Below are 27500 nucleotides of genomic sequence, written 5' to 3' on the forward strand. Positions count from 1 at the left end.
ACCTCCTCCAGAGCAGGGTTCCCAAACCTCAGAAACCTCAGCCTGGTCAGAGACCTGATGATAATAACCATCATCATCATCATCATCATTATCATTATCATAATCACCATGAATTCTATTCATAAAAGCAGTCCACTTTTATGTCACAAATGGCCTATTCCTTATGGACCCTGGTCTAATGTAGTACACTATATAGGGAGTCCTATGGACCCTGGTCTAATGTAGTGAACTATATAGGGACTAGGGTGCCATTTGGGAGTTAGACATACAGTTCACATACCTGAAGAGAGACGGCGCCCCTCCAGGGCCGAGGGTCCTGTAACAGTTGCCCAGCAGGTTGAGGTGTTGTAGGGAGAGGAGTTTGGAGAACCAGGCCGGAGACAGACCAGCCAGCTGGTTATAAGACAAGTCCAGAGACTCCAGCCCCTGTAGCAGTAGGTAGAAACCAAGGCTGGTTGTGGCTAGATACAGTATGTCAGCATTTTCCTAACCTTAACCTAATTCGCTTAACCTGCTACATTAATCTTCTAACCTGCTTTGAAAGTTATCCTAACCTGCTGCGGAAATTCTCCTAACCTTCTGCGTAAGTTCTCCTAACCTGCTACATTAATTATCCTAATATGCTACGTTAATTCTCCTAATTGCTAAGGTAGTTATCCTAACCTGCTATATTAGTTATCCTGACCTGCTACATTAATTATCCTAACTTGCTACGTTAATTATCCTAACCTGCTACATTAATTATCCTAATCTTCTACATTAATTATCCTAACCTGCTACGTTAGTTATCCTAACCTGCTACATTTGTTATCCTAACCTTCTACATTAATTATCCTAACCTGATACATTCGTTAACCTAACCTGCTACATTAATTATCCTAACTGCTACATTAATTATCCTAACACTACGTTAATTATCCTAACCTGCTACGTTAATTATCCTAACCTGCTACGTTAATTATCCTAACTTGCTACGTTAATTATCCTAACCTGCTACGTTAATTATCCTAACCTGCTACGTTAATTATCCTAACCTGCGACATTAATTATCCTAACCTGCTACGTTAATTATCCTAACCTGCTACGTTAGTTATCCTAACCTGCTACGTTAGTTATCCTAACCTGCTACATTTGTTATCCTAACCTGCTACATTAATTATCCTAACCTGCTACATTAATTATCCTAACTTGCTACGTTAATTATCCTAACCTGCTACGTTAATTATCCTAACCTGCTACGTTAATTATCCTAACCTGCTACGTTAATTATCCTAACCTGCTACGTAATTATCCTAACTTGCTACGTTAATTATCCCTAACCTGCTACGTTAATTATCCTAACCTGCTACGTTAATTATCCTAACCTGCGACATTAATTATCCTAACCTGCTACGTTAATTATCCTAACCTGCTACGTTAGTTATCCTAACCTGCTACGTTAGTTATCCTAACCTGCTACATTAGTTATCCTAACCTGCTACATTAGTTTGCCTAACAAGCTACGAAAATCACTGTTGTAAAATGTCTTTACCTTACTCTACCTAGTTTGAAAAAAATCACCTTTGTAATAAAGCATTTGCAGGCTAACAATAAAATCAAATTCCAAAGCATTATGACAGGATTAGGTAACAGCATCACTGCAGCCTAACATAACTTATCTCATGACTGTTTGCAAAACAAAATAGACTGTTGTGAACAGAGTGCACATTTCTTTATACTGCATAATTACAACTTGTGTGTGTGTGTGTGTGTGTGTGTGTGTGTGTGTGTGGAGAGAGAGAGAGAGAGAGAGAGAGAGAGAGAGGAGAGAGAGAGAGAGAAACACGAGAGGGTGTTGTAATCTTATTTGATATTGTTCCCATTCCCTTTTCGGCAAGCTTAGAATTATAAACTAATAGAAAATAGAAGTGGAAGACTATTGCGAGCACGCTCCGGATCACTAATATTCACCACAAGGGGGAGGGAGAGAGAGAAGAGGGAGAGAGAGGGAGAGAGAGAGAGAGGGAGAGAGAGAAGTGGGAGAGAGAGAGAGAGAGAGAGAGAGAGAGAGAAGAGGGAGAGAGAGGGAGAAGAGAGGAGAGAGAGAGAGAGAGAGAAGAGAGAGAGGAGAGAGAGAGAGAGAGAGAGAGAGAGAGAGAGAGAGAGAGAGAGAGAGAGAGAGAGAGAGAGAGAGAGAGAGAGAGAGAGAGAGAGAGAGAGAGAGAGAGAGAGAGAACACGAGAGGGGTGTTGTAATCTTATTTGATATTGTTCCCATTCCCTTTTCGGCAAGCTTAGAATTATAAACTAATAGAAAATAGAAGTGGAAGACTATTGCGAGCACCGCTCCGGATCACTTAATATTCACCACAAGGGGGAGAGAGGGGAGAGAGAGAAGAGGGAGAGAGAGGGGAGAGAGAGAAGAGGGAGAGAGAGAGAGAAGTGGGAGAGAGAGAAGAGGGAGAGAGAGGGGAGAGAGAGAAGAGGGAGAGAGAGAAGAGGGAGAGAGAGGAGAGAGAGAGAAGAGGGAGAGAGAGAAGAGGGAGAGAGAGGGGAGAGAGAGAAGAGGGAGAGAGAGGGGAGAGAGAGAAGAGGGAGAGAGAGAGAGAAGAGGGAGAGAGAGAAGAGGGAGAGAGAGGGGAGAGAGATAAGAGGGTAGAGAGAGAAGAGGGAGAGAGAGGGAGAGAGAGAAGAGGGAGAGAGAGGGAAGAGAGAGAGAGAGAGAGAGAGAGAGGAGAGAGAGGGAGAGAGAGAAGAGGGGAGGGAGAGAGAGAGGAAGAGGGAGAGAGAGAAGAGGGAGAGAGAGAGAGAAGAGGGAGAGAGAGAAGAGGGAGAGAGAGGGAGAGAGAGAAGAGGGAGAGAGAGAAGAGGGAGAGAGAGGGAGAGAGAGAGAGAGGGAGAGAGAGGGAGAGAGAGAAGAGGGAGAGAGAGGGAGAAGTGGGAGAGAGAGAAGAGGGAGAGAGAGGGAGAGAGAGAAGAGGGAGAGAGAGAAGAGGGAGAGAGAGGAGAGAGAGAAGAGGAGAGAGAGAGGGAGAGAGAGGGAAGAGGGAGAGAGAGGGGAGAGAGAGAGAGAGAGAGAGAGAGAGAAGAGGGAGAGAGAGAGAGAGAGAGAGAGAGAGAGAGAGAGAGAGAGAGAGAGAGAGAGAGAGAGAGAGAGAACACGAGAGGGGTGTTGTAATCTTATTTGATATTGTTCCCATTCCCTTTTCGGCAAGCTTAGAATTATAAACTAATAGAAAATAGAAGTGGAAGACTATTGCGAGCACCGCTCCGGATCACTTAATATTCACCACAAGGGGAGAGAGGGAGAGAGGAGAGGGAGAAAGGAGGGGAGAGAAGAGGGAGAGAGAGGGGAGAGAGAGAGAGAGAGGGAGAGAGAGAGAAGAGGAGAGAGAGAGAGAAGAGGGAGAAGAGAAGAGGGAGAGAGAGGGAGAGAGAGAAGCGAGGAGAAGGGAGAGAGGGAGAGAGAGAAGAGGGAGAGAGAGGGGAAGAGAGAGGGAGAGAGAGAGAGAGAGTGAGAGAGGAGAGAGAGAGGGGAGAGAGAGAAGAGGAGAGAGAGAGAAGAGGGAGAGAGAGAGAAGAGGGAGAGAGAGAGAAGAGGGAGAGAGGGGAGAAAGAGAAGAGGGGAGAGAGAAGAGATAGGGACAGAGAGGAGGGAGGGAGAGAGACCCGACTCAACTCAAAGAGCTCTCCATTTAGAATGGGTCCATATAGCAGAATGGGTCCATATAGCAGAATGGGTCCATATAGCAGAATGGATCCGCTGAGGTCAAGGATCTCTCTGTATTTTGCTCAGTTCATCCTGACTAGTGCCCCAGTCCCTGCTGCTGAAAAACATCCCTGTACATGACTGGGAGACTAGTCAGGATCGAGGGAAAGATGAACGGAGCAAAGTACAGAGAGATCCTTGATGAAAACCTGCTCCAGAGCGCTCAGGACCTCAGACTGGGGCGAAGGTTCACCTTCCAACAGGACAGCGACCCTAAGCACACAGCCAAGACAACGCAGGAGTGGCTTCGGGACAAGTCTCTGAAATGTCCTTGAGTGGCCCAGCCAGAGCCCGGACTTGAACCCGATCGAACATCTCTGGAGAGACCTGAAAATAGCTGTGCAGTGGACGCTCCCCATCCAACCTGACAGAGCTTGAGAGGATCTGCAGAGAAGAATGGGAGAAGCTCCCCAAATACAGGTGTGCCAAGCTTGTAGCGTCATAGCCAAGATGACTCAAGCCTATAATAGCTGCCAAAGGTGCTTCAAACAAAGTATTGAGTTAAGGGTCTGAATACTTATGTAACTGTGATATTTTCTTTAAAGAATATATAAATTAGCAAACATTTTTACAAAAGAAACTGTTTTTGCTTTGTCATTATGGGGTATTGTGTGTTGATTGATTATGGGAAATACAATTTAATCAATTTTAGAATAAGGCTGTAACGTAACAACATGTGGAAAAAGTCAAGGGGTCGGTCTGAATACTTTCCGAAGGCACTGTTTGTGGATGATTCCACACTCTACACCCAAAGCCAGTGAGCTCACTGAGATTCTAAATAAGGAGTTCCAGTCAGTATCAGAATGGGGGATCAATAATAAATACATCTAAAACTAAAAGCATTGTGTTTGGTTCAAAACATTCTCTAACATCTAAACCTCAACTGTATTTGTGCATAAAGGGTGTGACCATTGAGCTTGAAGAAGTTAAACTCCTAGGTATAACATTGGATGGTCTATTATGCTCCTCCTCCTTGCTCGGGCAGGCTTCGGCGTTCGTCGTCAGCGGAGTACTAGCTGCCACCGATCGATGTTTCTGTGTCACACTAGTCTTGTCTTTATTAATCACACCTGTTACCCATTATGCTTATTTGTGTCCCTATAATTACCTCTGTTTTCCCTCCTGGGTTTGTGCGTGATTGTCCGTTGTCTTACGTCGTTTGGTGAGCTGTTGTTCTGCTCTTCCCTGCGTGGAGGGTTTGTTATTTTCACCACTTCACTTCATTTCACCACTTCACCCAGACGCTGACAGAATCACGCACTACCTATGGAGTCAGCAGGCACATCCGATCCCAGCGCCTCGGTGGAGGAACGCATCCAGCAGAATTCGACCATGCTGCAGGCTTTAGGGTCGGCTATGGATCGAGTGGTGAACACCATGGATCGATGGGAGAGAAGTGGGTTTCCTACACTTCCTCCTCCTCCGATTTCTCCCCCATCAAGACCATCAAACCCTGGATCTAGTGGAATTCGGCTCTGAGTCCGTGACGTTCATGTATTTCACCGCCGTTTCCGGACATTATTCGATCATCCGGCCGGAGGGGGAGAGCGGCGGGGAGCGTCTGTTTCACCTCAGACAGGGAGGAGGAGCGCACAGGACTTCGCCCTGGATTTCAGGACACTGGCAGCCAGCGCGGGATGGAAATGAGAGGGCCCTGATTGACCACTACCGATGCGAGCTCACGGGAGGACGTTCGTCGGGAGCTGGCCTGCAGGGGACACTCATCTAAACCTGGACCAGCTGGTAGATTTATCGATCCGGCTGATAACCTGATGGCCACCCGCGGACGTCCGGATCAGGGTCCGTCCAGTCCATCCCCCAGCACTTCCGACTCCACTCCTATGGAGCTTGGAGGTGCTGATGTGGAGAGACCCGGCAAGGACACACTGCGGGCCGGTGCAGGAGAGGACCCTCATGGAATCGAGGCAGCAGGCAGGGCCCTGGTGGACCATCCCAGGTGAGTAGGCACCCACCTCACCCTGTTGCTCACATGACGGTCAATGTACATTTCCTGAGTTTTCCCCACATTCCCTAGCATAAGGCGCTCGGAGATTCCGGCGCAGCTGGTAATTTTATGGATAGGCTGGTTGCGCGCATAGATTAGGGTTTCCTATATTGCCTGTAGATGTGCCCTTCCCCATACGTGCCTAGATAGTCGCCCTTTAGGGTCGGGGTATGGTTAGGGGAGGTCACATTTCCACCCGGATGGGGACGCAGGGGGGTCATGAGGAGATAATTAGTCTCTTCCTTATCGATTCTCCTGTGTTTCCCGTGGTGCTGGGCCTTCCCTGGCTAGCCACCCATGACCCCAGTATTTCGTGGCAACAGAGGGCTCTTAAGGGATGGTCACCTCAGTGCTTGGGAAGGTGTGTAGGTGTTTCCGTAGAGGCAACCACGGTGGAGAGTCCAAACCATGTCTCTCCAATGCACATTCCCTCAGAATATGCCGATTTGGCTCTCGCCTTCTGTAAAAATAAGGCGACTCAATTACCACCCCACCGATCAGGGATTGTGCGATAGATCTCCGTGAGGGCGCTGCACTTCCCAGGAGTCACGTGTATCCTCTATCACAGGAGGAGACGGTGGCTATGGAGACATATGTCACCGAATCTCTGGGACAGGGATACATTCGGCCCTCCACTTCCCCTGCCTCCTCAAGTTTATTTTTGTGAAGAAGAAGGATGGAGGTTTACGCCGTGCATTGACTATCGAGGCTCTAAAATCAGATAACCGTAAAATACAGCTATCCTCTACCTCTCATGGCTAGTATGACGGAGTCATTGCACGGGGCGCGCTTCTTCACAAAATTGGACCTCAGGAGCGCGTACAATCTGGTTCGTATCCGGGAAGGGGACGAGTGGAAGACGGCATTTAGTACCACCTCTGGTCACTATGAGTACCTTCGTCATGCCGACGGAGTTGATGAATGCTCCCTCAGTCTTTCAAATCTTTTGTCGATAAGATTTTCAGGGACCTGCACGGACAGGGTGTAGTGGTGTGTATAGATGATATTCTCATGTACTCCGCTACACGCGAAGATGTCCCTGGTGTGCAAGGTTCTTGGTAGACTGTTGGAGCATGACCTGTACGTTAATGATGAGAAATGTCTGTTCTTCAAACAGTCCGTCTCTTTCTTATGACACCGCCTGTCAGAGTCAGGGGTCGAGATGGAGTGTGACCGCATTTCAGCCGTGCGTAATTGGCCGACTCCTACCACGGTAAAGGAGGTTCAGCAATTTTTGGGGTTTGCCAACTACTACCGGAGATTTATCCGGGGCTTTGGCCAGGTAGCAGCTCCCATAACCTCTTTGCTGAAGGGGCGGACCGGGTGCGCCTGCAGTGGTCAGCTGAGGCGGACAGGGCCTTTGGTCAGCTGAAGGCGCTGTTCACCTCGGCTCCGTGCTGGCTCATCCGGATCCTTCCTTGCAATTCACAGTCGAGGTGGACGCGGCCCGAGGCTGGGGTAGGAGCTGTACTGTCTCAGCGCTCGGTACGCCCTCCCAAACTCCGCCCCTGTGCTTTCTTTTCGAAGCTCAGCCCGGCGGAGCAAAACTATGATGTGGGGACCGGGAGCTGTTAGCTGTTGTGAAAGCTCTTAAGGTGTGGCGACATTGGCTTGAGGGGGCAAAACACCCTTTTCTCATTTTGACGGACCACTGCAATCTGGAGTACATACGGGCAGCGAGGAGATTGAACCCTCGTCAGGCAAGGTGGGCCATGTTTTTCACGCGTTTTGTGTTCACCCTATCATATAGACCAGGTTCCCAGAATGCTAAGGCAGACGCTCTGTCCCGGCTGTATGACTCAGAGGAGCAGACCAGGGAGCCCACTCCCATACTTCCAGCTTCTTGTCTGGTGACTCCGGTGGTATGGGAGGTTGATGTGGACATCGAGCGGGCGTTACGCACGGAGCCCACTCCCCCCCAGTGTCCAGTGGGTCGTGTGTACATTCCGTCTGAGGTTCGCGATCGTTTGATCTATTGGGCTCACATGTCACCCTCTTCTGGCCATCCTGGCATTGGTCGGACAGTGCGCTGTCTTAGTGGAAAGTACTGGTGGCCTACCTTAGCTCAGGACGTGAGGGTTTATGTTTCTTCCTGTTCGGTGTGCGCTCAGTGCAAGGCACCTAGACACCTGCCCAGAGGGAAATTACAACCTCTCCCCGTTCCGCAACGGCCGTGGTCACACCTATCGGTGGACTTTGTTACGGATCTTCCTCCGTCACAAGGTAACACCATGATCCTGGTCGTTGTGGATCGGTTTTCTAAATCCTGCCGTCTCATTCCTATGCCGGTCTCCCTACTGCCCTACAGACTCGCGGAGGCCCTGTTTACACACGTCTTCCGGCACTACGGGGTACCTGAGGATATAGTGTCTGATCGGGGTCCCCAGTTTACATCAAGGGTCTGGAAGGCGTTCATGGAACGTCTGGGGGTCTCGGTCAGCCTGACCTCAGGGTTTCACCCCGAGAGTAATGGGCAGGTGGAGAGAGTATCCAGGATGTGCGTAGGTTTCTGAGGTCATATTGCCAGGACCGGCAGGGGGATTGGTCAGTTTACTTCCCCTGGGCAGAGATGGCGCAGTGGTCTAAGGCACTGCATCGCAGTGCTAGCTGTGCCACTACAGATTCTGGTTCGAATCCAGGCTCTGTCATAGCCGGCCGCGACCGGGAGACCCACGGGGCGGCGCACAATTGGTCCAGGGTAGGGGAGGGAATCGCCGGCAGGGATGTTGGTAGAGCATGGCTTTTGCAACGCCAGGGTTGTGGGTTCGATTCCCACAGGGGGCCAGTATAAAAAATAAAACAATTATGTATATACTCACTAACTGTAAGTCGCTCTGGATAAGAGCGTCTATTAAAATGTAAATGTAAAAAATGAGATGGCACAAAATTCCCTCCGCCCACTCCTCCACTGACCTGTCTCCCTTTAAGTGTGTACTAGGTTACCAGCCGGTCTTGGCACCATGGCATCAGAGCCAGATCGAGGCTCCTGCGGTGGATGAATGGTTTCGGCGCTCGGAGGAGACATGGAACGCTGCCCATGTACGTCTGCAGCGGGCCATCAGGCAACAGAAGGTGAGTGCCGACCGCCACCGCAGTGAGGCCCCGGTGTATGCACCGGGGGAACGGGTCTGGCTCTTGACCCGAAACCTGCCCCTTCGCCTGCCCTGCCGGAAGCTGGGTCGGTGCTTTGTGGGGCCCTTTAAAGTCCTGAGGTTGAACAAGGTTTGTCATTGGTTACAGCTCCCCCTTGATTACCGTATTAACCCCTCGTTCCATGTGTCTCTCCTCAGGCCAGTGGTAGCTGGTCCGCTCCAGGAGTCTGAGGTGCAGGAGGTTCCTCCGCCCCCATTGGACATCGAGGGGCCACTGGCGTACTCGGTCCGTTCCATTCTGGATTCGAGGCGTCGGGTGGGAGGCCTGCAGTATCTCGTGGAGTGGGAGGGGTACGGTCCGGAGGAACGGAGCTGGGTTCCCAGGAGGGACATCCTTGACTCCTCCTTGTTAAGGGATTTCCATCGTCGTCATCCGACTCGCCCTGCTCCGCGTCCTCCTCCTGGCCGTCCCCGAGGCTGGTGTCGGCGCACGGCTGGGGCCGCGCGTCAGGGGGGGGTACTGTCACGAATACAGCCTTGCTCTGGCAGGCTTCAGCGTTCGTCGTCACTGGAGTACTAGCTGCCACCGATCGATGTTTCTGTGTTACACTAGTCTTGTCTTTATTAATCACACCTGTTACCCATTATGCTTATTTGTGTCCCTATAATTACCTCTGTTTTCCCTCCTGGGTTTGTGCATGATTGTCCGTTGTTTTACGTCGTGTGGTGAGCTGTTGTTCTGCTCTTCCCTAAGTGGAGGGTTTGTTATGGTTTACTTTTGTTTAGTAAATCCATTCATTTTCTCAGTTCTGTGTCCTGCGCCTGATTCCGTTTCACCACTTCACCCAGACGCTGAAAATCATGGTCAAGTCATATTGACAAAGTTGTTGTGAAAATGGGGAGGGGTATGTCTGTTATAAAAATATGTTCTGCGTTTTTTCACACAAAAATCAACTGGACTACTTGTTCAGGGTCTGGTCTTGTCCCATCTTGATTACTGTCTGATAATATGGTCAAGTGCAGCAAAGAAAGACCTAGCAAAGCTGCATCTGGCTCAAAACAGAACAGCACGCCTTTAACTGCACATAAAGAACTAACATCAACATGCATGCCAGTCTTTCCTAGTTGAGGGTTGACGAGAGATTAACTGCTTTTCTTCCAGATTGTCTGCATAATCAAATAACATTAAGTTCAGACACCCATACAGACATGCCACCAGGGGTCTCTTCACAGTCCCCAAGTCCAAAATGAATTCACGGCAACACACAGTTTTATACAGAGCCATGATTTCATGGAACTCCCTTCCATCTCCAATTACTCAAGAAAACTGCAAAATTACTTTAAAAAACAGATTAAAAAACAACTAATGGAACAGCACACTAACACACACACTAACACACACACACACACACTCTAACACACACACACACACACACACACTCTAACACACACACACACACACACACACACACTCTAACACACACACTCTAACACACACACTCTAACACACACACACTAACACACACACACACACACTAACACACACACACTAACACACACTCTAACACACACACACACACTCTAACACACACACACTCTAACACACACACTCTAACACACACACACTAACACACACACACACACACTCTAACACACACACACACTAACACACACACACACACACACTCTAACACACACACACACACACTCTAACACACACACACACACACACACTCTAACACACACACACACACACACACACACACTCTAACACACACACTCTAACACACAACTCTAACACACACACACTAACACACACACACACACACTAACACACTAACACACACTCTAACACACACACACACACTCTAACACACACACACTCTAACACACACACTCTAACACACACACACTAACACACACACACACACACTCTAACACACACACACTCAAACACACACACACACTCTAACACACACACACTCTAACACACACACACACACACACACACACACTCTAACACACACACACACTCTAACAGACACATTACCTTCCTTGTCTATCAGTGTATAAGTGTTTTGTTGATTGTCATATTTTGTGTTTTTTTGTAAACCCCAGGAAGAGTAGCTGCTGCTTCTGCAAAAGCTAATGGGGATCCGAATAACTCTATGTGCCCTCTATATAACTCTGTGGGTTACCTACAGGAGGTGTGTCCTCTATATAACTCTGTGGGTTACCTACAGGAGGTGTGCCCTCTACATAACTCTGTGGGTTACCTACAGGAGGTGTGTCCTCTATATAACTCTGTGGGTTACCTACAGGAGGTGTGCCCTCTATATAACTCTGTGGGTTACCTACAGGAGGTGTGCCCTCTATATAACTCTGTAGGTTACCTACAGGAGGTGTGTCCTCTATATAACTCTGTAGGTTACCTACAGGAGCTGTGCCCTCTATATAACTCTGTGGGTTACCTACAGGAGGTGTGCCCTCTATATAACTCTGTGGGTTACCTACAGGAGGTGTGCCCTCTATATAACTCTGTGGGTTACCTACAGGAGGTATGCCCTCTATATAACTCTGTGGGTTACCTGCAGGAGGTGTGTCCTCTATATAACTCTGTGGGTTACCTACAGGAGGTGTGCCCTCTATATAACTCTGTGGGTTACCTACAGGAGGTGTGCCCTCTATATAACTCTGTGGGTTACCTACAGGAGGTGTGTCCTCTATATAACTCTGTGGGTTACCTACAGGAGGTGTGCCCTCTATATAACTCTGTGGGTTACCTACAGGAGCTGTGCCCTCTATATAACTCTGTGGGTTACCTACAGGAGGTGTGCCCTCTATATAACTCTGTGGGTTACCTACAGGAGGTGTGTCCTCTATATAACTCTGTGGGTTACCTACAGGAGGTGTGCCCTCTATATAACTCTGTGGGTTACCTACAGGAGGTGTGCCCTCTATATGACTCTGTCGGTTACCTGCAGGAGGTGTGTCCTCTATATAACTCTGTGGGTTACCTACAGGAGGTATGCCCTCTATATAACTCTGTGGGTTACCTACAGGAGGTGTGTCCTCTATATAACTCTGTGGGTTACCTACAGGAGGTGTGCCCTCTATATAACTCTGTGTGTTACCTTAGGAGGTGTGTCCTCTATATAACTCTGTGGGTTACCTACAGGAGGTGTGCCCTCTATATAACTCTGTGGGTTACCTACAGGAGGTGTGCCCTCTATATAACTCTGTGGGTTACCTACAGGAGGTGTGTCCTCTATATAACTCTGTGGGTTACCTACAGGAGGTGTGCCCTCTATATAACTATGTGGGTTACCTACAGGAGGTGTGCCCTCTATATAACTCTGTGGGTTACCTACAGGAGGTGTGTCCTCTATATAACTCTGTGGGTTACCTACAGGAGGTGTGTCCTCTATATAACTCTGTGGGTTACCTACAGGAGGTGTGCCCTCTATATAACTATGTGGGTTACCTACAGGAGGTGTGTCCTCTATATAACTCTGTGGGTTACCTACAGGAGGTGTGTCCTCTATATAACTCTGTGGGTTACATACAGGAGGTGTGCCCTCTATATAACTCTGTGGGTTACCTACAGGAGGTGTGCCCTCTATATAACTCTGTGGGTTACCTACAGGAGGTGTGCCCTCTATATAACTCTGTGGGTTACCTACAGGAGGTGTGCCCTCTATATAACTCTGTGGGTTACCTACAGGAGGTGTGTCTCTATATAACTCTGTGGGTTACCTACAGGAGGTGTGCCCTCTATATAACTCTGTGGGTTACCTACAGGAGGTGTGCCCTCTATATAACTCTGTGGGTTACCTACAGTAGGTGTGCCCTCTATATAACTATGTGGGTTACCTACAGGAGGTGTGTCCTCTATATAACTCTGTGGGTTACCTACAGGAGGTATGCCCTCTATATAACTATGTGGGTTACCTACAGGAGGTGTGTCCTCTATATAACTGTGGGTTACCTACAGGAGGTGTGTCCTCTATATAACTCTGTGGGTTACCTACAGGAGGTGTGCCCTCTATATAACTCTGTGGGTTACCTACAGGAGGTGTGCCCTCTATATAACTCTGTGGGTTACCTACAGGAGGTGTGTCCTCTATATAACTCTGTGGGTTACCTACAGGAGGTGTGTCCTCTATATAACTCTGTGGGTTACCTACAGGAGGTATGCCCTCTATATAACTCTGTGGGTTACCTACAGGAGGTGTGTCCTCTATATAACTGTGGGTTACCTACAGGAGGTGTGTCCTCTATATAACTCTGTGGGTTACCTACAGGAGGTGTGTCCTCTATATAACTCTGTGGGTTACCTACAGGAGGTGTGCCCTCTATATAACTCTGTGGGTTACCTACAGGAGGTGTGTCCTCTATATAACTCTGTGGGTTACCTGCAGGAGGTGTGTCCTCTATATAACTCTGTGGGTTACCTGCAGAAGGTGGAAGGCCCATTCGTGGATACTCTGGATCCTGTTGCTACGGAGATCAAGGGTTCGTAACTGCGTGTACTCTCTCAGGTCGTCCTCGGCGACCGTGGTGATGTCGTTGAAGGAGAGGTCGAGGGTCACCACCTCAGTGATGGTTAACGTGGGAACGCGTCGGTAGTTCCGGGAGGAGCAGTTGCAGAAGAGACGCTCATCACATTGACCACAAGTTGACCTCTCCTCGACCTCTGGGGTTGAACTTTGACCCTGAGAGAAGAAGAGGAGGAAGAGCATGGACAGAGACCCCATTCTGAAAAAGAAAGGAAAGAGAGAAAAAGAGAGAGACAGAGACAGAGACAGAGAGAGAGAGAGAGAGAGAGAGAGAGAGAGACAGAGATACACACGAGAGAGAGAGAGAGAGAGACAGAGACAGAGAGAGAGAGAGAGAGAGAGAGAGAGAGAGAGACAGAGACAGAGACAGAGAGAGAGAGAGAGAGAGAGAGAGAGAGAGAGACAGAGATACACAGAGAGAGAGAGAGAGAGAGAGACAGAGACAGAGAGAGAGAGAGAGACAGAGATACACAGAGAGAGAGACAGAGACAGACAGGGAGAGACAGAGAGAGAGAGAGAGAGAGAGAGAGAGACAGATTTTTTTTATTTAAATAAAGCATATCAACGTGACAGGGAGGTATATGACAGCGTATAGGGATAGACAGGAAGGTAGGCCTATTTATGCCCCTTTCCCACAGTGAAGTATGAAATGCTGTGCCATCATGAAGACGTGTAATTGAATGTGTTTCTAACTTGCAGGGATTAAATTTGAAGACAAATTGGATTACATTTACATTTTAGTCATTTAGCAGACGCTCTTATCCAGAGCGACTTACAGTTAGTGAGTGCATACATTATTTTTAATTTTTTCATACTGGCCCCCCGTGGGAAACTAACCCACAACCCTGGCGTTGCAAACGCCATTCTCTACCAACTGAGCTACATCCCTGCCGGCCATTCCCTCCCCTACCCTGGGCCAATTGTGCGCTGCCCCATGGGTCTCTCGGTCGCGGCCGGCTGGATTCGAACCAGAATCAGAGCCTGGATTCGAACCAGAATCTCTAGTGGCACAGCTAGCACCGCGATGCAGCGCCTTAGACCACTGCGCCACTCGGCAAAGAGACTTTTGTGTTCTCTAGAATGTTTTAATCATATTCCCCAACTTTTCCTGTTTCCTTAAATTTGTAAATAAATAAATAATAAATATAAATTAATTAAATTAAATATTATTAAGCCACTATCGGTAGCGACCGTAAGTAATAATAATAGTTTATTTCATTTAGTTCCCTTTTCTACATTCCATTGTTTATTTTAGCCTTCATTTATATTATATATTCTAATATATATTATTGAAGGCCAAATACACAAATTGTAGTAAAAACCGATACTTTGAACTTGCCATCACACAGTTCCGTGATCAGTGCAATATTTACTGTATCATACTACTGTCTGCTATTTTCCATATTATAATTATAATGTAGGCTACATTACCGTTGATGAACTAATGTGGCAACTATCAGAATTAATCAAACCACCTTTTTTTCCCCCGTTCATGCGTAAAGGTTCTATTTTGCCAAGAAGTAGGATTCATGATTATTCCTAAGTCTGAATCGGCCCCGTTGTGATGTAGGCAATAGGGTGAATTTTTTTTGACTCAGTCACAGACACATTTTACTAATGAAACAACCACTACATATGACAGATGTGAAGTTTACATTGTTACAGGCTTTGGTTTTCAATTTCAAAGTTGGTTCTATTTCGAACGTGCACTGATTGGAGTCATCCTCATTGGGCAGGGCATGTTGCACCTGTCAGTCAGTAGTGTGTATTTATTATGGATCCCCATTAGTTCCTGCCGAGGCAGCAGCTACTCTTCCTGGGGTTTATTATGGATCCCCATTAGTTCCTGCCGAGGCAGCAGCTACTCTTCCTGGGGTTTATTATGGATCCCCATTAGTTCCTGCCGAGGCAGCAGCTACTCTTCCTGGGGTTTATTATGGATCCCCATTAGTTCCTGCCGAGGCAGCAGCTACTCTTCCTGGGGTTTATTATGGATCCCCATTAGTTCCTGCCGAGGCAGCAGCTTCTCTTCCTGGGGTTCAGAACCATTAAGGCAGTTATCTACACTTACAAATATTACATGACATGACACTTTTCACAACACATTAAGTGTGTGCACTCAGGGAACTACTCTATCTACAACACATTTACCCAGAGCGACTTAAAGGAGCAATTAGGGTTAAGTGCCTTGCTCAAGGGCACAGACATATTTTTTACCTAGTCGGCTCGGGGATTAGAACCAGCGACCTTTCGGTTACTGGCACAACGCTCTTAACCACTAAGCTACCTGCCGCCCCGACACAACATCCGTGTGTACGTGTGCGTAGAGTGCATGTGCTAGCGTGTGTCTGTACCCGTACCTGTGTTTCTTCACAGTCCCCCGCTGGTCCACAATGTGTATTTTTATCTGTTTTTTTTAATCTGATTCTACTGCTGGCATCAGTTACCTGATGTGGAATAGAGTTCCATGTAGTCATGGCTCTATGTAGTACTGTGCACCTCCCATAGTCTGTTCTGGACTTGGGGACTGTGAAGAGACCTCTGGTGGCATGTCTTGTGGGGTATGTATGAGTGTCCGAGCTGTGTGCTAGTAGTTTAAACAGACAGCTCGTTTAAACTACTAGCACACAGCTCAACATGTCAATACTTCTTGCAAAAACAAGTAGTGAGGAAGTCAATCTCCCCTCCACTTTGAGCCATGAGAGATTGACATGCATATTATTAATGTTAGCTCGCCATGTACATTTAAGAGCCAGCCGTGCTGCCCTGTTCTGAGCCAATTGTAATTTTCCTATGTCCCTCTTTGTGGCACCTGACCACATGATTGACAGTAGTCCAGCTGTGACAAAACTAGGGCCTGTATGACCTGCCTTGTTGATAGTGTTGTTAAGAAGGCAGAGCAGCGCTTTATTATGGACAGACTTCTCCCCATCTTAGCTATTGTTGTATCAATATGTCTTGACCATGATAGTTTACAATCCAGGGTTACTCCAAGCAATTTAGTCACCTCAACTGGATCAATTTCCACATTATTCATTAAAAGATTTAGTTGAGGTTTAAGGTTCAGTGAATGATTTGTCCCAAATACAATGCTTTTAGTTTTTGAAATATTTAGGACTAAATTCTTTCTTGCCAACCATTCTGAAACTGACTGCAGCTCTTTGTTAAGTGTTGCAGTGATTTCACTCGCTGTAGCAGCTGTCGTGTATAGTGTTGCGTCATCCGCTATACTCAAAGCCAGTGGCAGGTCATTAGTAAAGATTGAAAAAAGTAAGGGGCCTAGACAGCTGCCCTGGGGAATGCCTGATTCTATTTGATTATGTTGAAAAGGCTTCCATTAAAGAACACCCTCTGTGTTCTGTTAGACAGGTAACTCTTTATGCACAATATAGCAGGGTGTGTAAAGCCATAACGCATACGTTTTTCCAGCAGCAGACTATGATCGATAATGTCAAAAGTCTAACAAAACAGCTCCCACAATCTTTTTATCATCAATTTTTCTCAGCCAATCATCAGTCATTTGTGTAAGTGCCATGCATGTTGGATGCCCTTCCCTATAAGCGTGCTGAAAATCTGTTTTCAATTTGTTCACTGTAAAATAGCATTTTATCTGGTCAAACACAATTATTTACAAAAGTTTACTAAGGGTTGGTAACAGGCTGATTGGTCGGCTATTTGAGCCAGTAAAGGGGGCTTTACTATACTTGGGTAGAGGAATGACTTTTGCTTCCTTCCAGGCCTGAGGGCACACACTTTCTTGTAAGATTGAAAATATGGCAAATAGGAGTGGCAATTGTGTCCGCTATTATCCTCAGTAATTTTCCATCCATGTTGTCAGACCACGGTGGCTTGTCATTGTTGATAAACAACAATAATTGTTTTACCTCTTCCACACTCACTTTACGGAATTCAAAATTACAGTGCTTGTCTTTCATAATTTGGTCAGTTATACAGTGGGGGAAAAAAGTATTTAGTCATCCACCAATTGTGCAAGTTCTCCCACTTCAAAAGATGAGAGAGGCCTGTAATTTTCATCATAGGTACACGTCAACTATGACAGACAAGATAGAGAAAGAAAATCCAGAAAATCACATTGTAGGATTTTTAATGAATTTATTTGCAAATTATGGTGGAAAATAAGTATTTGGTCAATAACAAAAGTTTCTCAATACTTTGTTATATACCCTTTGTTGGCAATGACACAGGTCAAACGTTTTCTGTAAGTCTTCACAAGGTTTTCACACACTGTTGCTGGTATTTTGGCCCATTCCTCCATGCAGATCTCCTCTAGAGCAGTGATGTTTTGGGGCTGTCGCTGGGCAACACAGACTTTCAACTCCCTCCAAAGATTTTCTATGGGGTTGAGATCTGGAGATTGGCTAGGCCACTCCAGGACCTTGAAATGCTTCTTACGAAGCCACTCCTTCGTTGCCCGGCCAGTGTGTTTGGGATCATTGTCATGCTGAAAGACCCAGCCACATTTCATCTTCAATGCCCTTGCTGATGGAAGGAGGTTTTCACTCAAAAGCTCACGATACATGGCCCCATTCATTCTTTCCTTTACACGGATCAGTCGTCCTGGTCCCATTGCAGAAAAACAGCCCCAAAGCATGATGTTTCCACCCCCATGCTTCACAGTAGGTATGGTGTTCTTTGGATGCAACTCAGCATTCTTTGTCCTCCAAACACGATTTGAGTTGAGTTTTTACCAAAAAGTTCTATTTTGGTTTCATCTGACCTTATGACATTCTCCCAATCCTCTTCTGGATCATCCAAATGCACTCTAGCAAACTTCAGACGGGCCTGGACATGTACTGGCTTAAGCAGGGGGACACGTCTGGCACTGCAGGATTTGAGTCCCTGGCGGCGTAGTGTGTTACTGATGGTAGGCTTTGTTACTTTGGTCCCAGCTCTCTGCAGGTCATTTACTAGGTCCCCCCGTGTGGTTCTGGGATTTTTGCTCACCGTTCTTGTGATCATTTTGACCCCACGGGGTGAGATCTTGCGTGGAGCCCCAGATCGAGGGAGATTATCAGTGGTCTTGTATGTCTTCCATTTCCTAATAATTGCTCCCACAGTTGATTTCTTCAAACCAAGCTGCTTACCAATTGCAGATTCAGTCTTCCCAGCCTGGTGCAGGTCTACAATTTTGTTTCTGGTGTCCTTTGACAGCTCTTTGGTCTTGGCCATAGTGGAGTTTGGAGTGTGACTGTTTGAGGTTGTGGACAGGTGTCTTTTATACTGATAACAAGTTCAAACAGGTGCCATTAATACAGGTAACAAGTGGAGGACAGAGGAGCCTCTTAAAGAAGAAGTTACAGGTCTGTGAGAGCCAGAAATCTTGCTTGTTTGTAGGTGACCAAATACTTATTTTCCACCATAATTTGCAAATAAATTCATAAAAAATCCTACAATGTGATTTTCTGGAGAAAAAAAATCTCAATTTGTCTGCCATGGTTGACGTGTACCTATGATGAAAATTACAGGCCTCTCTCATCTTTTTAAGTGGGAGAACTTGCACAATTGGTGGCTGACTAAATACTTTTTTCCCCACTGTACTTGGATTGTTATGAAAAAATCATTAAAGTAGTTATTAATATCAGTGGGTTTTGGAATGAATGAGCCATCTGATTCAATGAATGATGGAGCTGAGTTTGCCTTTTTGCCCAAAATGTAATTGATGGTGCTTCAAAGCTTTTTACTATCATTCTTTATATAATTTATCTTTGTTTCGTTGGGGCGACAGGTAGCCTAGAGGTTAAGAGCGTTGGGCCAGAAACTGAAAGGTCGCTCGTTCGACTCCCCGAGCAGACTAGGTGAAAAACCTGTCGATGTGCCCCTTGAGCAAGGCACTTAACCCTGATTGCTCACGTAAGTCGCTCTGGATAAGAGTGTTTGCTAAATGACAATAAAAAATTAATAATATAGTTTCTTCTTCTTTTTATTCAGTTTAGTCACATGATTTCTCAATTTGCAGTATGTTTGCCAATCAGTTGTGCAGCCAGACTTACTTGCCATTCCTTTTGCCTCATCCCTCTCAACCTTAAAACGTTTCAATTCCTCATCAATCCACAGGGATTTAATCATTTTTACAGTCAATTTCTTAATGGGTGCATGCTTATTGGTAACTGGAATAAGCAATTTCATAAATGCATCAAGTGCAGTGTCTGGTTGCTCCTCATTACACACCACAGACCAGCAAATATTCTTTACATCAACAACATAGGAATCACTACAAAACTTATTGTTTGACCTCTTATACACAATATTAGGCCCAGCCTTTGGAACTTTGGTTTTACCAGATATGGCTACTATATTGTGATAAATACATCCAATGGGTTTGGATACTGCTTTAAAGCAGATTTCTGCAGCATTAGTTAAGATGTGCTCAATACATGTGGATTATTTCATATCTGTGCTGTTTGTAAATACCCTGGTAGGTTGACTGATAACCTGAACCAGGTTGCAGGCATTGGTTACAGGTTGAAGCTTTTTCTTGAGGAGGCAGCTTGTTGTAAGCCAGTCAATTTTTTGGTTACCCAGAAAATATACCTCTCTGTTGATATCACATACATGATCAAGCATTTCACACATGTTATCCAGATACTGACTGTTAGCACTTGGTGGTCTATAGCAGCTTCCCACCAGAATGGGCTTTAGGTGAGGCAGATGAACCTGTAGCCATATTACTTCAACAGTATTTAACATGAGATCCTCTCTAAGCTTTACAGGAATGTGGTTCTGAATATAAACAGCAACACCTCCACCATTTGGCATTTCTGTATTTTCTGTAGATGTTATAACCATGTATTGCTTCCACTGTGTCATCAAAGGTATTATCTAAGTGAGTTTCAGAGATAGTCAAAATATGAATGTCATCTGTTACTAGCAAGTTATGGATTTCATGAACCTGTTTCTTAGGCTACATATGTTAATGAGGGCTTTTTATTGCACTTTTCTGGGATGTTTGATTGTTTTTATTGCTTTACTGGGAAGCTTATCAGAAGTGGACATTACAATGTTATTTATGTTTGAGCTGATAGTGCAGGGTGAGCTGCACACAGTGGACTTCCTACTAGGGCACACCTCCTCAGTGCTAACAGTGTAACTCTGGTTCATAGGCTCATGATTACTGCATACAGTAGCTGTAGGATCAACAGAGGCATTCAGGGCAATTAGGGGGACATAAATTAGGTTACTTACATTGTGTCTGCCAACGCCCCTGGGATAATGTACATTTGCTGCAGCATTACGACAACTCAGCGACACAATGGTAGGGATTATCTGAGCTGGGCTTGGGTCATTGATAAGTCATTGTGTCAACGCAGCCTTGAAATGCGTGGACAGAGTTTAGGAGCCAAGACGATTTGGATGGACTCCGTCATTCCTGTAGAGCAACTTCTGTTTCTAGAAGGTGTCAAAGTTATCAGTAAAAGTTATTTCAACAGAGCTACAGTAGTCTTTTAGCCAGGTGTGTAACGCCAGTAGCCTGCTGAATCTTTCACACCTGCGGCCTGAGACAGGTGATATTTAAAGAGCAACTGCCCCTAAAAGTCAAAATTGACTACAAAGTGTAAATAGGATAATTTTGGTCATAAAGTCAGTATCGTCTAAAATGGAGTTTGGAACCTCAGTGCGTCACAACGAGTAAATTAAAGTTGGGTTTGGATTACAATTATGTAATCAAATCATACACCGTTTTGTCAAGCTCCATGTGCAAATAGCCCCTCCTCCCACTTCGCTTCCCTTCATGAGGGCTTGATTCATCTGGCCCTGGCGCCCGAGTAGGCGTGTTTTGCATGCGTTCGTTATGGAACCGGGCTGCCTCCCAGGCATGAGCCAGGAGCCCCGTTCAAAGCCCACGGCCAAGTCGGCTCAAAACAAATGTGAAATAATTAAGCACGTGGAGTAATGAGTAGGATTCTATCACATGCAAAAGTGATTGATTTTGATTAAATGCTTTATCAGCCTTCCCAATGAAAAATCGTTAGAAAATTCAAACATTATATATTTTATGTAAAAGAGATGTATGTTTCTGGACGATGCACCATGCTACCTTGTTGACAACACGACCGAGCCGCTCAGATTACTCTTCGATTTGAGAAAGGCAGTCCTCCCTCACCGCTTTTTCCAATTCACGTCACGGGCCGTAGACCAGTGCCCCGCATAATCAAATCCGCCCATTGAATGGGGCTCCGGTGTGCAATGACCAGTGATGGTGAACATAACCAGAGATACTGGAATATAATGACCTCTCTGGTATAACTTAGTTAACGATGTTAGATAACGTTATTGCTGGTTATGTAGGTAGCTATCTTTTGATAAAGCGAGGCAGGCCAGCTAATGTTATAGCTAATTTTAGCTAGCTAGCTACCGCATCACAATTTAGTTAGATCGTAGCTCATACAAGTTTATTGTCTTTTTTTTTTTGTTGTCATTTAGCAGACGCTCTTATCCAGAGCGACTTACAGGAGCAATTAGGGTTAAGTGCCTTGCTCAAGGGCACATCGACAGATTTTTCACCTAGTCGGCTCGGGGATTAGAACCAGCGACCTTTCGGTGACTGGCACAACGCTCTTACCCACTAAGCTACCTGCCGCCCCCTGATACTGCTGGGTTGTATAACGTTATCATTTGATTGGATGGCAGCCAAGGTGGTAGTTCACTGACGTCTGAGTCTGACTAGGAGCAATAAACCGTAACGGCGTCACCGGCTTGAATCTAATCGTATCTGGAGCTACAGTCAGTCTACATCTGTAAAGCATAGACTTAGGGTTTCCACTAGTTACCAAAGCCACAAAGTTACAATTGTTTATATCATAAAAATAAATAAAATCATAAACTAAAATTAGCTTTTTTGCTCTTGATTTAATGTTAGGGGTTAGGCATAAGGTTAGCAGTGTGGTTAAGGTTAGGCTTAAGCAATGTAGTAGCTGCGAGGCCAGGTTTTTTTTTTCAGATGTCCACTATCAACAATAAGACAAGAACTTGAAACCGACGTTGACAAAGAGGCTGGGACTCCCATATGGTGGTAAGGTTGTGAGTTTCTAGGTGGGAACAGTGATCAGAAGGGCAGAAGTTGGTTGAAGTCACGTTTTAAAGAAGATGAATTGTAGAAATAGGCGGTCTACTTGATTTTGTGGCTGTGGTAACTAAAATGACCCGAGTTATGACACAGACGGCTTCATCAACAACGGTTATGTGTGTTATGTGAAAAGTGGTATTAAAAAATACCCGGTTTGATAAACTAGTAGGTTAATTACCCAGCCAAGCAGATACACTTAGTAGTAATTTTGGTTGTGAAGTGCATTATCAAAAAAGCTTTGTCCTTTCATTAGAACAAAATGCAATTTACCACTTGGCTATAAATAGAACAGGGAGGACACTTGGATCAGGTTGGTGACATTTGACCTGGTCAAAGGTCAAAACAGTTTGAGATCTGTCCCAATTCACCTTCATAACCTAGCCTGGTGGAACAATTGGATCAGGTTGGTGACATTTGACCTGGTCAAAGGTCAAAACAGTTTGAGATCTGTCCCAATTCACCTTCATAACGTAGCCTGGTATAACCGGCCAGATCGTTGTGTTCACCACTCTATTTCCCTTCACATATCATGATATCTGAAATGAAATAGAGAAAGCTGAATGCAGCGACCAGGCTGGTTCCACTATGCAATCATAACCACCATTGATAATGTAATCAGTGCTCTGTTTGTGTTTGACCGACCAGTATCCTTGATGAGGGGCCAGGAGCTGATCTACGCTGCTATGCCCATCAACGGGGCTCTGGCAAAGACCTCACCTCCAGCCTCACCTCTTGCCTGCTCACCATCAGTCGTCGATGGGGAGAACAGAATTAGGAAGGTTTAGTCTGAGCTGTTCAAACTTCAACATAGTACCTGTCTGTGTGTCAGATATCACCTATCCTAACTGCCATTGGTAACAGAACAGTGACTGTGTCTGTCAGATATCACCTATCCTAACTGCCATTGGTAACAGAACAGTGACTGTGTCTGTCAGATATCACCTATCCTAACTGCCATTGGTAACAGAACAGTGACTGTGTCTGTCAGATATCACCTATCCTAACTGCCATTGGTAACAGAACAGTGACTGTGTGTGTCAGATATCACCTATCCTAACTGCCATTGGTAACAGAACAGTGACTGTGGGTGTCAGATATCACCTATCCTAACTGCCATTGGTAACAGAACAGTGACTGTGTGTGTCAGATATCACCTATCCTAACTGCCATTGGTAACAGAACAGTGACTGTGTCTGTCAGATATCACCTATCCTAACTGCCATTGGTAACAGAACAGTGACTGTGTGTGTCAGATATCACCTATCCTAACTGCCATTGGTAACAGAACAGTGACTGTGTGTGTCAGATATCACCTATCCTAACTGCCATTGGTAACAGAACAGTGACTGTGTCTGTCAGATATCACCTATCCTAACTGCAATTGGTAACAGAACAGTGACTGTGTCTGTCAGATATCACCTATCCTAACTGCCATTGGTAACAGAACAGTGACTGTGTCTGTCAGATATCACCTATCCTAACTGCCATAGGTAACAGAACAGTGACTGTGTGTGTCAGATATCACCTATCCTAACTGCCATTGGTAACAGAACAGTGACTGTGTCTGTCAGATATCACCTATCCTAACTGCCATTGGTAACAGAACAGTGACTGTGTCTGTCAGATATCACCTATCCTAACTGCCATTGGTAACAGAACAGTGACTGTGGGTGTCAGATATCACCTATCCTAACTGCCATTGGTAACAGAACAGTGACTGTGTCTGTCAGATATCACCTATCCTAACTGCCATTGGTAACAGAACAGCGACTGTTTGTGTCAGATATCACCTATCCTAACTGCCATTGGTAACAGAACAGTGACTGTGTCTGTCAGATATCACCTATCCTAACTGCCATTGGTAACAGAACAGCGACTGTTTGTGTTCACAGAAACATGTATGGAGCCGGCACATTGAGACTTGCAACATGATGTGATGAAGTCCACTCTGACAGACGGGCTTGATACTGATGTCTCTGAATGGAGAGAGACCTGCTACTCTGACAGACAGGTTTGATACTGATGTCTCTGAATGGAGAGAGACCTGGTACTGACAGACAGGCTTGATACTGATGTCTCTGAATGGAGAGAGACTTAAATATTTTACTAGATACAACTTTTACTTGTATTGTCTTTTTTATTATTGAATTTAATGGTATCAGTCAATACGGGAGGGAGAAACCCATTGCATTCTGCACCAGGATCAGGGACTCCTGTTGTATATCAGACTCCACACAGGAAGGAATGACCACTCTGACATGTTACCAAGGTAACCCCATTACCACCAGACAGGAAGGTATGACCACTCTGACATGTTACCAAGGTAACCCCATGACCACCAGACAGGAAGGTCTGACCACTCTGACATGTTACCAAGGTAACCCCATGACCACCAGACAGGAAGGTATGACCACTCTGACACGTTACCAAGGTAACCCCATTACCACCAGACAGGAAGGTATGACCACTCTGACATGTTACCAAGGTAACCCCATTACCACCAGACAGGAAGGTATGACCACTCTGACATGTTACCAAGGTAACCCCATGACCACCAGACAGGAAGGTATGACCACTCTGACATGTTACCAAGGTAACCCCATTACCACCAGACAGGAAGGTATGACCACTCTGACATGTTACCAAGGTAACCCCATTACCACCAGACAGGAAGGTATGACCATTCTGACATGTTACCAAGGTAACCCCATTACCACCAGACAGGAAGGTATGACCACTCTGACATGTTACCAAGGTAACCCCATTACCACCAGACAGGAAGGTATGACCACTCTGACACGTTACCAAGGTAACCCCATTACCACCAGACAGGAAGGTATGACCACTCTGACATGTTACCAAGGTAACCCCATTACCACCACACAGGAAGGTATGACCACTCTGACATGTTACCAAGGTAACCCCATTACCACCAGACAGGAAGGTATGACCACTCTGACATGGTACCAAGGTAACCCCATTACCACCACACAGGAAGGTATGACCACTCTGACATGTTACCAAGGTAACCCCATTACCACCAGACAGGAAGGTATGACCACTCTGACACGTTACCAAGGTAACCCCATTACCACCAGACAGGAAGGTATGACCACTCTGACATGTTACCAAGGTAACCCCATTACCACCAGACAGGAAGGAATGACCACTCTGACATGTTACCAAGGTAACCCCATTACCACCACACAGGAAATCCTGCAGCACACGCAAGGTCCCCCTGCTCAAGCCAGCTCATGTCCAGGCCCGTCTGAAGTTTGCCAATGACCATCTGGATGATCCAGAGGAGGAATGGGAGAAGGTCATGTGGTCTGATGAGACAAAAATAGAGCTTTTTGGTCTAAACCACTCGCCGTGTTTGGAGGAAGAAGAAGGATGAGTACAACCCCAAGAACACCATCCCAACCGTGAAGCATGGAGGTGGAAACATCATTCTTTGGGGATGCTTTTCTGCAAAGAGGACAGGACGACTGCACCGTATTGAGGGGAGGATGGATGGGGCCATGTATCGCGAGATCTTGGCCAACAACCTCCTTCCCTCAGTAAGAGCATTGAAGATGGGTCGTGGCTGGGTCTTCCAGCATGACAACGACCCGAAACACACAGCCAGGGCAACTAAGGAGTGGCTCCGTAAGAAGCATCTCAAGGTCCTGGAGTGGCCTAGCCAGTCTCCAGACCTGAACCCAATAGAAAATCTTTGGAGGGAGCTGAAAGTCCGTATTGCCCAGCGACAGCCCCGAAACCTGAAGGATCTATTTGGAGAAGGTCTGTATGGAGGAGTGGGCCAAAATCCCTGCTGCAGTGTGTGCAAACCTGGTCAAGACCTACAGGAAACGCATGATCTCTGTAATTGCAAACAAAGGTTTCTGTACCAAATATTAAGTTCTACTTTTCTGATGTATCAAATACTTATGTCATGCAATAAAATGCAAATTAATTACTTAAAATTCATACAATGTGATTTTCTGGATTTTTGTTTTAGATTCCGTCTCTCACAGTTGAAGTGTACCTATGATAAAAATTACAGACCTCTACATGCTTTGTAAGTAGGAAAACCTGCAAAATCGGCAGTGTATCAAATACTTGTTCTCCCCACTGTAGTTATTGAACTCAACCTGCAGGAGGTTTGTTTGTTGTGGTTGAGTGGAGGGAAACAGCTGCGGGCAAGGTTCTGACAGATGGCTGTGTCTTGGTGGTGGAAAGGACACACCCAAGAAACACCCACATCAAACCACACCCCCAAGTCAACTTGCGTTTGGCTTCTGTCATGGCCGCCAGCATTTCTTTAGGAGCAAGACAAAAAACTATGCCAAATCAGCAGGTGCAGTTCCCCTTTAAGAGCTGTAAAGCCCAATGCTCCAGTTGCCATGAGAGATGTTGAAAGAGCTGTTTAACCCTCCCTCTTTATGTTTGTGAATACAAAAGCCTTTTATTTTGTGTCTCCCTGTTTGGGTTGCTCAACATTTATTTTCACTTCCTAACCTAAGCTGGTTTATTTTCTTTTAGTTTGTTATCTGGCAGATGTAGTGGCTGTCCATGGGAGGTGTTTAAGACCCTAGTCGAGGTTACGCAGCCAGGCATCCCTTTCTGAACCCATTATAAAATCCCACCTGTTTCGTTCTGGTTGTCAGTGACTCATTTGTTGGTTCCCTTTTCTGTTGAGCGACGATTTTTGGTTGGTTGGTTACGTAACAACACACAAATAGTTAAAACAGATAATAGAGCTTTTCAACAGAGAACATATATGTGTACATCTGAAGTCTGCACCCAAGTCAGATTAGGATATAGGCCAAGGACTAGATAAAAGTGTATTTTTACCTGGAGTTTTACCTTATCGTAGGCTAATACTTTCGCCACTTTTAGTTTTGAAATCTTTGTTACAAGTTTATCAACTTTCAAAGCATAATTACTTTCCCATTGTTCCTCAACTGCAGTGTATGATATACCATTTTCTAGCTCTGAGTCTCACAACAAGAAGCGGTGTGGTTTAGATG

At 45.8% G+C, this 27500-nt stretch overlaps 1 protein-coding gene across 1 annotated transcript in view; it reads right to left on the reverse strand.

The window, feature by feature from the left end:
* Positions 1-27500, reverse strand: part of LOC123488628 (toll-like receptor 2) — a 35514-nt gene that overhangs the window by 7890 nt on the left and 124 nt on the right. The window contains exons 2-4 of the mRNA XM_045219494.1: positions 13299-13602; positions 281-426; positions 1-54 (exon numbers count right to left, since the gene is read on the reverse strand). The exon at positions 1-54 is cut by the window's left edge and continues 69 nt beyond it. Of these exons, the coding sequence (XP_045075429.1) occupies positions 1-54; positions 281-426; positions 13299-13601 (503 nt within the window). The 5' untranslated portion in view covers position 13602. The remainder of the gene's footprint in view (positions 55-280; positions 427-13298; positions 13603-27500) is intronic.

The sequence above is a fragment of the Coregonus clupeaformis genome, unplaced genomic scaffold, assembly GCF_020615455.1.
Source record: "Coregonus clupeaformis isolate EN_2021a unplaced genomic scaffold, ASM2061545v1 scaf2409, whole genome shotgun sequence".
Lineage (NCBI taxonomy): Eukaryota > Metazoa > Chordata > Actinopteri > Salmoniformes > Salmonidae > Coregonus > Coregonus clupeaformis.